This window comes from Coregonus clupeaformis, chromosome 20 (assembly GCF_020615455.1).
Source record: "Coregonus clupeaformis isolate EN_2021a chromosome 20, ASM2061545v1, whole genome shotgun sequence".
NCBI lineage: Eukaryota > Metazoa > Chordata > Actinopteri > Salmoniformes > Salmonidae > Coregonus > Coregonus clupeaformis.
The window spans coordinates 20,138,090-20,154,661 of NC_059211.1; the positions used below are offsets into that span (position 1 = coordinate 20,138,090).

General features: G+C 43.0%; 1 protein-coding gene across 1 annotated transcript; it reads left to right on the plus strand.

The window, feature by feature from the left end:
* The first annotated feature begins 210 nt into the window (after positions 1-210).
* LOC121533624 (tumor necrosis factor alpha-induced protein 8-like protein 1) lies at positions 211-9,832 on the plus strand. The gene is made up of 3 exons (XM_041839737.2): positions 211-496; positions 8,836-9,115; positions 9,539-9,832. Exons 2-3 carry the CDS (start codon positions 8,844-8,846, stop codon positions 9,825-9,827), a joined length of 561 nt encoding a protein of 186 aa, XP_041695671.1. The 5' UTR covers positions 211-496; positions 8,836-8,843; the 3' UTR covers positions 9,828-9,832.
* The last annotated feature ends 6,740 nt before the right edge of the window (positions 9,833-16,572 follow it).

Sequence of the window (16,572 nt, forward strand, 5' to 3'; positions counted from 1 at the left end):
CATAGTTCCTGCTCATTGTTCCCCTAATGCCATTTTATTTGGGAAATTCTCAACCTTGGATTTCGGAGCTAGATTACGATAATTACTGGAAACAGAATGGGAGGGGGGATGTTGACTCGATAAAGGGATTTTCCCACAGTATGATTGGTTTGGTCAATCTTACTGGTTTCTTCCATTGGTCCATAATAACATCAATCTTGAAATTTCGAAGTCCTTCATGTTTGAAACTTTTTGTGAAGAGGAGTCGGGTTACAACAGGGAGAGAAGAAAACACTCAAATATTTACACAACAGTACATACATTTACATTAAGTCAACTGAGAAGAGCCTTTTCTCGAGGAAAGACGAAGGTCCGATTCATGGAGCTGTACATGGATTTGCTATGGATTGCCATAATGAAGACTCGAGATTTTGCTTAGATTAAATTGTCAAGTTGTAGCACTGTACTCCGCGGTCTCTTTACTCACACCCCGCATCCGGTTTGATTTGAACGAAAGGTAAGTTAATGGTATTTTACTGAATGATAAAGATTTAAGTCTTTGAGAAACACACAGCAAACAATAATATCTAGTCCTTTGAAAATACAGTGGAGGGGTGGGAGGTGGCAGAACTGGCTCAAGGAAGGGGATGCCCAATAGGTGTGTAATGTCATTAGACTTTCAATAATTAGCCTACGTTATTGTAGAATATAGGCATAGTTTGCAACTCAAGATTCGATTTTTATTACCTTTATGTTTGATTAATATTAATATACAGTATGAGTTTTGAATGACAGTTTTCATTTCTGATGTGAATGATTGCATCTTTACAATATGGATAATAGGATCATCTGAAAGTTTGCATGAATTGCGGCCATGAATGAGTTACCTCTTGCAGCTGTACTGTATGTAGGTTGCTACACTTGCTGGCTATGGCTGACAACCAAGTGGGTCAGTTACTGCTACAGTTTGGTTGCTCAGCTAACTGAGAACTGAGCTCCACTTTGGCCAGGAAGCCAGCTTCATTTCCTTAACATTAATTTACGTTGAACCTGTTTGTCATGATTTCTGCCACTCAAGCACTGCTGGAAATGTATGATTATTCCTGTGGAGATGGAAGTTAACTCATTGACAACCGCAGCACAGAGATGTTTCACCTGATTACAAGACTGCAAAGTTCAGTTGGCCAGGCAGCTTCAGCTGTTACCTAGGAAACTTGAAACGGTCTGTCCGCGTCCTCTTGGAAGGGCAGTGAATCCTCCCTATCCTTCATAGAAAGTAGACCATATACAACAGACTAGAGACAAATGACACATGAGATAGCTTTGGGACATTGCTTCTCTTTATTTTTTATTTATTTGTTTATTTGTCAGGGACCATGTACAACATGCCATTGCACCAGATTTAGCTAGAGAGCTCATTTTCAACTGTAGTCCCTGGGCAGAAAACAATCAACATCATTACAATGTTACAATAGAACACACTGTTTGAGTTTGGCCCCTCAGCCCTGTTCCTGGTTCACCTGTGGCGTCACGGCAGACTTCTTACCTTGGTCTATTTTTTATATTTTTTATTGCTTGTATCAATTATTAATCTGTGATACATTTTATGACGCCACATTAATTATTAAACCCGCAGCAGGCTCTTTTAGATCTGAGAAGACTGTAAAAAAGAATGGTTTGTGAGTGAAGGCACATTGTCTCCCTATTAGGCTCTGTGCACAACCCCTGATACAATGTGGGAGGATGAGAGAGCGACAGCACGCGCGCACTAGGGAAACAGTGCATGTGACATTCAAACTTGAAACACACAGAGATACATACTGTACACATGTGCACGCTCACACACACACACACACACAAAATAGACGTACTCAAACACTATATATACTTGCACAACCATGTGCGCATGTACCCCACACACACACACTCACACAAAACTGAGTTTCCAGCACTCATTAGCACCTCCACTGTTATGCAACAGCACAAGAGAAGAGAGGAGAGGACGGGGAAAAACACACAACTTGATGAAAGATAAAATTGCAGCAGCCAGTAATCCTAATTGATACTGTTCATTACCAGACAGTGGAAATGTTTCATGTGAATAGCTGATTGTGAGGTGATCCGTTCAGACTCGACACAAAGCACGGCTACATCTTACATGACCATTGTGGGTGATTCCATGCCTGCATAGCCTGAAAATATTTTTGGTAAATCAGATTGTTCTGGCAATTCTCACATAGAAACTTCATTGGGAGGAAGGATGTTTGATATGCTTATTACATTTGTAACACAAACCATTTTTGAGAACCATGATGACATTGCAATTCTAGGAACTTTTTAGACCTATACATGCCCCCTGTAAGACCTAATGATCCATGAACCGTACATGATACAGATAACATGCTTTCACATATCCCCTTATGATCCGGATCCTGGAGTGTTTGGTACCCTGAGAGTACTATAAAGCATTCGGAAAGTATTCAGACCCCTTCACTTTTTCCACATTTTGTTACGTTACAGCCTTATTCTAAAATGAATACAATTATTTTTACCCCCCTCATCAATCTACACACACTACCCCATAATGACAAAGCCAAAACAGGTTTTTAGACATTTTTGCGAATTTATTTAAAAATAAAAAACAGAAATACCTTATTTACAGTATTCAGACCCTTTGCTATGAGACTCGAAATTGAGCTCAGGTGCATTCTGTTTCCATTGATCATCCTTCAGATATTTCTACAACTTGATTGGACTCTACCTGTGGTAAATTAAATTGATTGGACATGATTTGGAAAGGCACACACCTGTCTATATAAGGTCCCACAGTGGACAGTGCATGTCAGAGAAAAAACCTGCAAGAATTCTGCAGCATTGAAGGTCCCCAAGAACACAGTGGCCTCCATCATTCTTAAATGGAAGGAGTTTGGAACCACCAAGACTCTTCCTAGAGCTGGCCGCCCGCCAAACTGAGCAATAGGGGGAGAAGGGCCTTGGCCAGGGAGGTGACTAAGAACCCGATGGTCACTCTGACAGAGCTCCAGAGTTCCTCTGTGGAGATGGGAGAAGCTTCCAGAAGGACAACCATCTCTGCAGCACTCCACCAATCAGGCCTTTATGGTGGAGTGGCCAGACGGAAGCAACTCTTCAGTAAAAGGCACATGACAGCCCGCTTGGAGTTTGCCAAAAGGCACCTAAAGGACTCTGAGACAAGATTCTCTGGTCTGATGAAAGCAACATTTAACTCTTTGGCCTGAATGCCGAGCATCACGTCTGGAGGAAACCAGGCACCGCTCATCACCTGGCCAATACCATCCCTACGGTGAAGCATGGTGGTGGCAGCTTCCTGCTGTGGGGATGTTTTTCAGCGGCAGGGACTGGGAGACTAGTCAGGATCGAGGGAACGATGAACAGAGCAAAGTACAGAGAGAACCTGCTCCAGAGCCCTCAGGACCTCAGACTGGGGCGAAGGTTCACCTTCCAACAGGACAACGACCCTAAGCACACAGCCAAGACAACGCAGGAGTGGCTTCGGGACAAGTCTCTGAATGACCTTGGGTGGCCCAGCCAGAGCATACATTTTTGTGCCCCTGGTCTGAGAGGATGGAAGTTCAATATGTACAGTAGCTAGATGTAGAAGGCTAACGTTAACTAGCTAATGTTGCCTATGAATGGAAGTTAGACTAGCGAGCAAGCATTTTAGCCAGGTAGCCTAGGACAACAAAAAATAAAAGAGAGGAGGATGGCATTGGCGTTTCTCTACAAGTAGGGTGAGTCAACATCTACTTGCACGAACGCACACACACACAGAAATCAGAACCATGGACAGCCACATCATATTTAGCTTATGTTGATTGGAATAAATAGTTTTTGGTATCTTTTAGTTGTCACTGTATTTGACTAAGCAGAGGTGATTTGATGATGTTGAAGTTGAAATGGATGCAGCTCCTGTTTTCTTTGCGACTTGCGGTAACTCTCTGTGGTTCTAAATCAGTAGTTGTTTAGTGGTCCGAAAATGTCTGAAACATGAACTTGTTGACCATGCTGTAGGTCATGTAACTGTCTGTTACTGTACATGCAATATGCTTTGTGGACTTCACTGGACAGAGGTTGCTTTCCGGTTTTGTGATAAACTGAATATGTTTTTTCATACTTCTAGCAGAGAGAGCCGTGAACTTTAGATGTTATTTGTGTGTCGTGAGATGTACTCGTCTCTCCTCAAAGCAACCCTGTTTAGATTCTCATTGACACATTGTGATTGAATGTGGCAGGCAAAGTGGCGGTTTTTACATCCACTGATAGAGGGGCATAGTATCCCTCTCTCTGACAGTGTTGCAGGGACAGCTTGTCGGATTTCTGACATGGGTACTCCCTTGGAAGCCTCCCGCTGACACTCAAAGGAGACCGATTTGTTATTCTTGAAAAGACAGAGAAGAGTGGAAATCACAGTAGTTACATAGCAGGCACATTTCATCTGCAGCCGGTCAGCTGCTACAATGAGGGAAAAAAGTATTTGATCCCCTGCTGATTTTGTATGTTTGCCCACTGACAAAGAAATGATCAGTCTATAATTTTAATGGTAGGTTTATTTGAACAGTGAGAGACAGAATAACAACAAAATAATCAAGAAAAATGCATGTCAAAAATGTTATAAATTGATTTGCATTTTAATGAGGGAAATAAGTATTTGACCCCCTCTCAATCAGAAAGATTTCTGGCTCCCAGGTGTCTTTTATACAGGTAACGAGCTGAGATTAGGAGCACACTCTTAAAGGGAGTGCTCGTAATCTCAGCTTGTTAACTGTATAAAAGACACCTGTCCACAGAAGCAATCAATCAATCAGATTCCAAACTCTCCACCATGGCCAAGACCAAAGAGCTCTCCAAGGATGTCAGGGACAAGACTGTAGACCTACACAAGGCTGGAATGGGCTACAAGACCATCGCCAAGCAGCTTGGTGAGAAGGTGACAACAGTTTGTGTGATTATTCGCAAATGGAAGAAACACAAAAGAACTGTCAATCTCCCTCGGCCTGGGGCTCCATGCAAGATCTCACCTCGTGGAGTTGCAATGATCATGAGAACGGTGAGGAATCAGCCCAGAACTACACGGGAGGATCTTGTCAATGATCTCAAGGCAGCTGGGACCATAGTCACCAAGAAAACAATTGGTAACACACTACGCCATGAAGAACTGAAATCCTTTAGCGCCCGCAAGGTCCCCCTGCTCAAGAAAGCACATATACAGGGCCGTCTGAAGTTTGCCAATGAACAGCTGAATGATTCAGAGGAGAACGGGGTGAAAGTGTTGTGGTCAGATGAGACCAAAATCGAGCTCTTTGGCATCAACTCAACTTGCCGTGTTTGGAGGAGGAGGAATGCTGCCTATGACCCCAAGAACACCATCCCCACCGTCAAACATGGAGGTGGAAACATTATGCTTTGGGGGTGTTTTTCTGCTAAGGGCACAGGACAACAAAAGGACGATGGACGGGGCCATGTACCGTCAAATCTTGGGTGAGAACCTCCTTCCCTCAGCCAGGGCATTGAAAATGGGTTGTGGATGGGTATTCCAGCATGACAATGACCCAAAACACATGGCCAAGGCAACAAAGGAGTGGCTCAAGAAGAAGCACATGATGGTCCTGGAGTGGCCTAGCCAGTCTCCAGACCTTAATCCCATAGAAAATCTGTGGAGGGAGCTGAAGGTTCGAGTTGCCAAACGTCAGCCTCGAAACCTTAATGACTTGGAGAAGATCTGCAAAGAGGAGTGGAACAAAATCCCTCCTGAGATGTGTGCAAACCTGGTGGCCAACTACAAGAAACGTCTGACCTCTGTGATTGCCAACAAGGGTTTTTCCACCAAGTACTAAGTCATGTTTTGCAGAGGGGTCAAATACTTATTTCCCTCATTTAAAATGCAAATCAATTTATAACATTTTTGACATGCGTTTTTCTTGATTTTTTTGTTGTTATTCTGTCTCTCACTGTTCAAATAAACTTACCATTAAAATTATAGACTGATCATGTCTTTGTCAGTGGGCAAACGTACAAATTCAGCAGGGGATCAAATACTTTTTTCCCTCACTATATACAGTAATAACAAATTGCAAATATTGCTGTTTGTGAATATGAACACTCGGATTAGCATTCGATCACATTTAGGATTTTAATAAAGGTTTGACATTGTTTTAATCTTGGAAGGAGTATTGATTGCTAGGATACTGACATATATTAGAGGTGACACTAATGTAGCATTTAATGTTTCTCTTTAACGGGCACATACTGACGTGTGGCATGCTAGAGATGGGCACAGATCTAGGCTCTGCTTACCTGCAACCTCACCTCAGCAACCTCATCCTACTTCATTAGGGACTGAGGCAGGCTGAAGCTGAACCTGTTGTTCCTGGGTTCCTGTTGTTGCGGCGCTGCTGCTGTAATGTCTGGGGCCTGGGCTCATCTGGCAGAGGAAATGCAGAAGATGTGAAAGCCTGTGGCCCCCTGACCCATTGTTTATGAGCTGCCACAATGTGTTGAGGCTTCCTCTGAGTCATTGTCCTTTTGCAGGCAACACAGACACTCACACACACACACACACACACACACACACACAGAGCTCGGAGCTAGCCTCTTCACAAATACGCACACACATGCGTGATAGCAGGTAGCCTAGCGGAGGCGGCAGGTAGCCTAGCGGTTAAGAGCATTGGGCCAGTAACCGAAAGGTTGCTGGTTGGAATCCCTGAGCCGGCAAGGTGGAAAAAAAACTGCTGTTCTGCCCTTGAGCAAGGCAGTTAACCCGCAACAACAACTGCTCCCCGGGCGCCGTGGACGTCGATTTAAGGCAGCCCCCCGCATCTCTCTGATTTCAGAGGGGTTGGGTTAAATGCTGAAGACACATTTTGGTTGAATGCATTCAGTTGTACATCTGACTAGGTATCCCCTTCCCTTTCCATTCCTCACACAAAAACCTATTTTGTGTTCTAAATGTGTATTCAGCCGGTAGTTAAAGAGACAGTCCTATCATTGGCTACTTTGCAGAACTGCAAATCAAATCAAGCTTTATGTATATAGCACATTTCAGACATGGATGCAATGCAATGTGCTTCACAGGAAAAAACAAAAACAATGAAAATAAAAACAAATATTTTACTACACAACAAACTGAAACAAAAAAAAGCACCCTAAGGAAAAGCAAAGCTAAAAAGTTGTGTTTTAGCATCTCTTTTAAATATGTCCACAGTTTCGGCCCCCCTCAGGTTCTCAGGCTATTCCAGAGGCTGGGGGCATAGTAACTAAAGGCTGCTTCTCCATGCCTCTTGGTCCTAGGCTTTGGGATAGTTAAAAGGCCAGTGCCAGAGGACCTGAGGGACCTACTGGGTACACCACTCAAAAGCACATCTGACATGTATTGGGGTGCACAATGGTGGATTGATTTAAAAACCAATAGAATAATCGTAAAATGTAGCCAGTGCAGAGCCTTTAAAACCGGTGTAATGTGTGCTCTAGTCTTGGTCAGTACACGTGCTGCAGCATTCTGTATGTTTTTCAGTTGACCAATAGCTTTCTTGGGTAGACCAGACAGGAGAGCATTACAGTAGTCAAGCCTGCTTGTAATAAAAGCATGGATGAGTCTCTCTGTTTCAGCCAGAGATAGAAACGGCCACACCTTGGCAATGTTCCTCAGGTGGTAAAAAGCTATTTTGGTCACATTCCTAATGTGTGATTCAAAATTGAGTTCAAAATCTAAAATGACACCTAGGTTTTTTTTACCTGGTGTTTTATCTTTATTGCCCATGAATGAAAATGTGTGCCAGATTCTCTCTCTGTGCTTTGGCTTATGATTTTGGATCATCTGCTGGCACAAAAAATGTAAAAGGCAAACATGTTTCCCATATGTTGTCATGAATGTATCCAGATAAACATCTGTTATTTCCTCCCTGTATGTAATAAAACATTAAGAAAATCCACTATCAGGTTTCACTAGATATGTTTCCATTAACTTGTCCAGTGATTTTATTACTTTTTTTGTCGACATTTAGACATAGAGCAGAGAATATAGATGTGACAATTGCCTACTACGGTACGTTTCCATTCAACTACACTACCAGTCAAAAGTTTGGACACACCTACTCATTCAAGGGTTTTTCTTTATTTGTAAAAAAAATTGACATTGTAGAATAATAGTGAAGACATCAAAATGATTAAATAACACATATGGAATCATGTAGTAACCAAAGAAGTGTTAAACAAATCAAAATATATTTTATATTTGAGATTCTTCAAATAGCCACCCTTTGCCTTGATGACAGCTTTGCACACTTTTGGCATTCTCTCAACCAGCTTCATGAGGTAGTCACCTGGAATGCATTTCAATTAACAGGTGTGCCTTCTTAAAAGTTAATTTGTGGAATTTATTTCCTCCTTAATGTGTTTGAGCCAATCAGTTGTGTTGTGACAAGGTAGGGGGGGGGGGTATACCAGAAGATAGCCCTATTTGGTAAAAGACCAAGTCTGTATTATGGCAAGAACAGCTCAAATAAGCAAAGAGAAACGACAGTCCATCATTACTTTAAGACATGAAGGTCAGTCAATACGGAACATTTCAAGAACTTTGAAAGTTTCTTCAAGTGCAGTTGCAAAAACCATCAAGCACTATGATGAAACTGGCTCTCATGAGGACTGCCACAGGAATGGAAGGTTTGGGCTTAGTGGGACTATCAGAGATTGAGATGGTTTGGGATGAGTCAGACCGCAGAGTGGAGGAAAAGCAGCCAAACATAATTTCTAGTGAGTGTGCATCTGTATAACCTCTCCTCTCCTCTCTTCTCTCTCTCTCCTCATCCCTCGCTCCAGACGTCATCATGGACTCCTTCAGTACTAAGACCCTGGCCCTTCAGGCCCAGAAGAAGCTGATGAGCAAGATGGCCACCAAGAGTGTGGCCAACCTCTTCATTGATGACACCAGCAGCGAGGTGCTGGACGAGCTCTACCGCGTCACCAAGGAGTACACACGCAACCGCAAGGAGGCCCAGAAGATCATCAAGGACCTCATCAAGATGGTGGTGAAGCTGGGCATCCTCTACCGCAACAACCAGTTCAACGGGGAGGAACTGGTGCTGGTCGAGGGCTTCAGGTTGATTATGCTATATGATTACATGATATATGATTGATTATGTATTTAATAATTATGGCTGTAGATAGCATTAAAGATGCACTCTCAAACTTTTGTATAATTTCAGCCAGTAATTTTGAAAGTGGTGCTCATGAGCCAAAAGTGGTTCCTGTTTTTTTGTGTACTACATCATCCAATTCGTACTAGATGTTACAAATGTGTTATGCTTAAGATCCTGGAGTGCATCTTTAACGGGAGTATAATAGTCTTTGATTAGGGTTGCCAGCCCTGGATGTTGAGGTTGTAATTTGCACTGGTTTTTATTCCAGCCTTAATGAAACCAATCATTGTGTTGGGCTGGGAAAAAAAGCAATGGCATGTCCTTTGCCATCGACTGTACCTAAGCCATCATGCATAACAACAATGTCCACGTCTCCTTTCCAGGAAGAAGGTCCACACACTGGCCATGACGGCCGTCAGCTTCCACCAGATCGAATTCACATTCGACCGGCGTGTGATGAGCGCCATCCTGAACGAGTGCCGGGAGCTGCTGCACCAGGCAATCAACCGCCACCTGACAGCCAAGAGCCACTCGCGGGTCAACCACGTGTTCAACCACTTCGCCGACTGTGACTTCCTGGCGGCTCTCTACGGCCCCTCCGAGGTGTACCGCAGCCACCTGCAGAGGATCTGCGACGGTGTCAACAAGATGCTGGACGAGGGCAACCTTTGACCCCCCCCCCCTCTTTTTTCAATGGCTGTCTGTCCCCCTGGAAGGTCTCCCAAACACAGCCTGAAGATCATATGTATGAGTAGTGAATTTAATGGGCTGAAATGCTTTCAGAGCGAAGAGGACAATAGTAGATTTTAACCTACTTCAGGACAACGATAAGGGACTCTGTTGTTAGACAGGAATGCTACTTGAGGTTAAAACAGTACTGTGGTTGTTTTGCAATAATTAACGCAACAGACCAATAATCCAGTTTCAGCATCACATTTACACTCCATATCCTAAGGAAGTCTGCACTGTGTTTGGATCAAAATACCTGTAGCCTGCTTTGGCCCTAATTATTGCTAGCACACCAAAGAGCTTGTAATTTGGGTCATGGGGCTATAAACATGGAGGAAGTTGATTGTGCCGTGCACCCTAATTGTCACTGAGCTGCTGACTCATCAGCTCTTTAACTTCATCTGAGCTGTACCGAAACCCCCGCCCAGAAAACACTTTGATTTCTGCGCAGCCGAGAGAGACTCTCCATATACAGTCATGTCAATGTTACTGACTGGAGGATATGGGAAAGGGAAGTAGGTTGCCTTTGTTGGTGAGGCCTAGGCTGTTTCGTCACGTAACATGGTATGGATTAGAGCAGAGACTAAAACAATACCGGATTGTACCTTCCATGAATTATCCCCCCACTCCAGGCCAATAATAGCCTACCTACAGCTAATCCACTCCAACACCCCAGCCTCATTTAATGTGATTGAGATCACATCTCTGCTTGATGCAAGTCCTATTTGGGAGTGAAGTTGTTTTTTAATGAACAATTTAGATTGTTGTTTAGTTTGTTATATACTACTACCCTGCACATAATGGATGTTGTTTTATTTTCTCGGCCTATATGTGTGTTTTTGTACGGCCAGAGCCTGTCTAGGAGACTGTTTGCGCTGTGGCCTCATTTAGTATTCTCAGTGACAGTGTACACCGGTTAAGAGCTGCAGCAGAGTTGTAATGAGCGCTGTGTTCTCCAGGATCTGCTGTGTCTCTCTCTACTCTGTCACAGAAACCTCCCTGGTCTGTACTGTAGCAGTTCTGCCAAAGAGAGGAAAGGGAGAGATAAGCAATCTCAGCAATCATGAGAAGGACCTTTAGGGAAACCGGTATGAACTTGATAAAGATTGTTTTCAAATGTAACATTCTATATATTTTTTTTATTCCCTCCATTTATTTCATGATGTAGTCTCCATTTGACTTCATCCTCCTACGTCTGGGGGAGTTGTATTAAGTGAATGCTCACAGGACTAGAAAATGGAAGTCCCAGAATACTTGAGATACCTTAGTTCTTAAATGTCAAAGATGCCATTCTTTCCAATCTCAACACTTCTCAGGTTTAAGTCTGAGAGCTTGTGCTCATGACACACTTACTAGAATTGGACCCAATGTTAGAGGATTAAATATGGACCAATTCATGTGCTTTATACATTTTACATTAGCTCACAAAATATACATTATTTTAAGTAATGGATTGTGAAGTGTTTTTTTTTATTCTTCGCTATACATTGTTGTACATAGGTTTGTTTTAGTGTGCATTGTCCGTATTAGACATGACAAATATACATGAATACTAGTTTTTTTTACATCAATAAATTGTTTGTTTTTTCTTGATAAAGCACCACTCCTTTTCCAGCTTAATGCTGTTTCAGCAGCTAGATCAGAACATAATCTGTGTGCGTCTGACCTGGATTGGGTCAGGAAAATCCCTTCCGCCCGGTCAGGATATTGTTAGCCATGTTCCCAAACTAAACACAAGCCTAACTTCCTATCTGACAAACAATTTTGTTTTGGGTCCTTTTTTCCCTCTTAATTAATTTCCAAACAGGCGTGCCCAGGTCAAAGGTAAAGCTGGAGGCCAATGGAGCGGAAATGAAGCTTTCCCCTTAGCAATGACATGGCTACAGTAATTCTACCTTGGTCAGGATTCAGGAAATACATTTTCTATCAGCTTGTGAATGGGAAGCGCTTTTATCATCTACCTCGAATGCCAGCTGTGTGAATTCATTCTTAGCTATTGGTTTTGATCATTTCCGAAAGACAGTGTCAGGCTAGATTAGCCATTCAAGGCATTTTTGACATGTAAAGGAATGATTGTGAAGACTTGAAAGGGTACTGGTAAGTGTCCAATCATTTTCTGAATCCTAATAAGATACAATTCTCTTTCAGGGTGGACAGAGAATTAGACATTGAAGCCTAGCAGAAAATGGCTGGCACACATTTCTAAAGAATTCTGTATATACCTATTGTATACTGTATACCTATCAGTGGAGGCTGGTGGGAGGAGCTATAGGAGGATGGGCTCATTGTAATAATATAATAATAATAATAATATGCCATTTAGCAGACGCTTTTATCCAAAGCGACTTACAGTCATGTGTGCATACATTTTTACGTATGGGTGGTCCCGGGGATCGAACCCACTACCCTGGCGTTACAAGCGCCATGCTCTACCAATTGAGCTACAGAGGACCATGGCTGGAATGGAATCAATGGAATGATACCAAACATATGGAAGCAACGTGTTTGACTCCGTTCCATCGATTCCATTCCAGCCATTAATGAGCCTGTCCTCCTATAGTTCCTCCCACCAGCCTCCTCTGATACCTATTAATGTTGTTTTTCTCCCCAGTGTGACTTGCTTCAATGGTCTGGCTGAAAATTAAACTTTGGACCTGCCAGTCCCTGACTTGATTATCAAAGTGGATATTAATGTGAACTTTAATACATTTTGGTATGAAGCTGCCTTCCATTAAGGCTTTATTATAATTTTTACATAATGAACCAACTACAAAGGAGAAGTCCTGCATCTTAAGAAGGGAGGCAGCTGAACCATGCAGGCCTGTGAAGACATCATTAGTCAGTCCACTCACATCCACTCAGGCCTTGTGTTAACTATACTGTATGTATGGAAAGAGTCTATCTACCCCAACCCTGTCCCAAACACCAGACACATCACAGCTTGGCATCCTAATGAACTGCATCCATAGAGATGAGTTTTCAAAGGGATAGATCACTCCAAAATCAAAGTTTTTCAGATATTTTCAGACCTCAAAAGTGGTTGAATGTCATGAGTCCCACACCATCTGTTGTGTAGCTCCAGCTATGCCTCAATATCAAATGAATGGGAAAGATAGGCATGTCAAATGTGACTTTTTTTCAATGCTTATCTTTTCCATTTATGGATCGTAATGAGCTATCATTTTAATGTCCTGAAAAGGTAATGCACCTGCAGTATTGTCTCTTATATACAAGCGAATCTCAGAAATCCACAGAGCACTTTTACTTCATGTATGAGCTACACAGCACTACATTCCAGTTCATATGCTGAATTGTTATTGAGTTTCCTACATGCTTGAGTTTCTTTTCTATGTAGATCCTGGGTTAGAAAACGGCTATATTTGCTTTTATTTTGTGAACTCTGCCTCATCCTTTATGCTTAAAGAGGCTATCCCCTCTGGCAATTGGAGCTATGACAGTTACCTGGAACTTGGAAGTCAGTCTTTCAAACCCCCTGTCTTCTTTTCCTCTTGCTCTAGTGAATCCTCTGAGTGCACCTGACTGACGGGTTATTTCAAAGATGTAAGCCTGAAGATATCCAAACAAAAACAAAAAATACACAGGAACCGACCAACATATTATTTTACACAGTGGCAAGACCTCCTGATGGACTCAGGAATGACAGTGCTTGAATAAGAACTGAGGGAATTCAGTCACTTCAATGGTTACTTACAAAAATACTGCTTTTTTTCCTATTGTAATGAGTCATTCTCTAAGACAGCAACAAAAAGTTCAATAGTTGCTATACTGTGTTGCTCTTGAATCATCAAGTGCCTATATAAAGTTACCAACATGCCCTTGGGTGCTTCAGACTGTGACTGAAACCCTTTTTTCACCGCTCTAGAGGAATATCTCCACCATACTCTTACATAACCTGCTTCTGCTTCTCTCTGATGTCTCTGTGCCGTGTATACAGAGGCAGAAGCTCCACCAGGATATTCAGTGCTTTCGGAAAGTATTCAGACCCCTTGACTTTTTCCACATTTTGTTATGTTACAGCCTTATTCTAAAATGTATTAAATTGTTTTGTTCCCTCATCAATCTACACACAAAAGCCCATAATGACAAAGCAAAAACAGGTTTTTAGGCATGTTTGCTAATTTATTCAAAAATAAAAAACGTAAATATCACATTTACATAAGTATTCAGACCCTTTACTCTGTACTTTGTTGAAGCACCTTTGGCAGCGATTACAACCTTGAGTCTTATTGGGTATGATGCTACAAACTTGAAACACCTGTATTTGGGGAGTTTCTCCCATTCTCTGCAGATCCTCTCAAGCTCTGTCAGGTTGGATGGGGAGCATAGCTGCACAGCTATTTTCAGGTCTCTCCAGAGATGTTCGATTGGGTTCAAGTCCGGGCTCTGGCTGGGCCACTCAAGGACATTCAGAGACTTGTCCCGAAGCCACTCCTGCGTTGTCTTGGCTGTGTGCTTAGGGTCGTTGTCCTGTTGGAAGGTGAACCTTCTCCCCAGTCTGAGGTCCTGAGCGCTCTGGAGCAGGTTTTCATCAAGGATCTTTCTGTACTTTGCTCCGTTCATCTTTCCCTTGATCCTGACTAGTCTCCCAGTCCCTGCCACTGAAAAACATCCCCACAGCATGATGCTGCCACCACCATGCTTCACTGTAGGGATGGTGCCAGGTTTCCTCCAGACGTGAGTCTTGGCATTCAGGCCAAAGAGTTCAATCTTGGTTTCATCAGACCAGAGAATTTTGTGTCTGATGGTCTGACAGTCCTTTAGGAGCCTTTTGGCAAACTCCAAGCGGGATGTCATGTGCCTTTCACTGAGGAGTGGTTTCCGTCTGGCCACTCTACCATAAAGGCCTGATTGGTGGATTGCTGCAGAGATGGGACCTTATGTAGACAGGTGTGTGCCTTTCAAATCAATTGAATTGACCACAGGTGGACTCCAATCAAGTTGTAGAAACATCTCAAGGATGATCAATGGAAACAGGATGCACCTGAGCTCAATTTCGAGTCTCATAGCAAAGGGTCTGAATACTTATGTAAATAAGGTTTCTGTTTTTAATTTTTAATACATTTGCAAAAATGTATTGTGTGTAGATTGATGAGGATTTATATTTTTTTTCATCCATTTTAGAATAAGGCTGTAATATAACAAAATGTGGAAAAAGAGAAGGGGTCTGAATACTTTCCGAATGCACTGTAGCTAGTCTACTGTGGCTCTGTTACTATGTAGTCCTGTAAAGCTGGGGTGGCTCTATAAGCACACACATTACCGTAATGGATGGAGTGAAGGTCTCTAACTGGGCTCCACCGTACGTCGACTGCTGTGAGACGAGCAACTGCGACACATACTTATTATTCCACGTTGACTTTAAAATGAGCTACCATTGTGCATTTCGCTGCCTGGACGTTATTTATGGTCCACACACAGTGGGATGGTGATTGGTTGGAATTAGAGAGTTTTAATCAGAGGTAGCTACATGATGACTAAAGTTCAGCACACGAGAGCACTACAATCCAGGTGTGTGCATTTTTGGGGATCTGTTTACGTTCGCGAGTGACCTTGTGAACAATGGGGAATGGAGTGATTGTGCAGCAGAGGTGTTCACTGAAACAAAGGAAACAGCAATTGGAAGCAGCTGGGGAATGGGAAAGAGCGTAAACCATGTTCAAGTAGAGCTTTAGAGGGATTAAGACAGCCCCCTCTATTACTTCCAGAGTTAGTTGTTATCCACACAGCAGTGGTCAACTAAGCACAGGCGCTCACGTTTTGAGAAGGAATCTTCTTACCCTGGAATGGGGATTAACCCCCATCACTTTGAGTACATGTATTTATTAGACCATGTCATGGTCTTTCTGCAGTATTTCTCCATTAATTTTCCTATTGCCACTAAAGGGGATTCCACATGAGTAGTTTGTTGTGCTGAGTAAGTTTGTGGCAAATGCTGAAACTATTCTTCCCGAGTGACAGCCACTGTCAGTGTTCTCAGTGACTGTCATTGTCTCATTTAGGGTGCATCCAAGGAGGGAGCTGCACGGTGAGTAAACAGACACCTAGGAGGCATCTCTGGGCTTGTCAGACACATGCCAACTAAACCAGACAGTTGCCATGCCAAGATGGGATTTGAATTGAGCTGCAAATAGCAGCTGCCACTGCATAATTGGAACAAATAGAAGTCAGAGAAGCAGAAAATAAGATGAAACAATAAGAGGTGCCTCGGCTCCATTGGTGGCAGTACTTTAGCTAACAGGCTGGGGGAGGTGTGTTACAGCTTGTACCTGGTCAGGGTTTTTTTATGCTTGTGTAACTAACTGCTGTATGCTATGGGTGCAGTGTTGCTATGGACTGCTGAGCCAGAACAGGAGTAATCAGATGAGAGCTGGAGTGGGGAGGCTCACGCGGAGACACAGCGTCTACCAGGGATTAAAAAACAGGAATCTTGATTGAAGTTCCACTAGTCTCCCTCCACAAGCGGGATATAAGGGGCAAGAGAGAGACAGACAGACAGAGAGAGAGAGAGCGACAGAGGGAGAAAGAGAGAGGTACAGCAGTGAGAAAGAGTGGGAGGAAGAAAGAGCGAGAAAGGGAGACAGCGCAGTGCGGGCGGGAGGGGGAATGAGTGAGAGAGGGGGAGAGACAGGAAGCGTGCCACAGCAACTGAGCCAGAGATGCAGGGAGG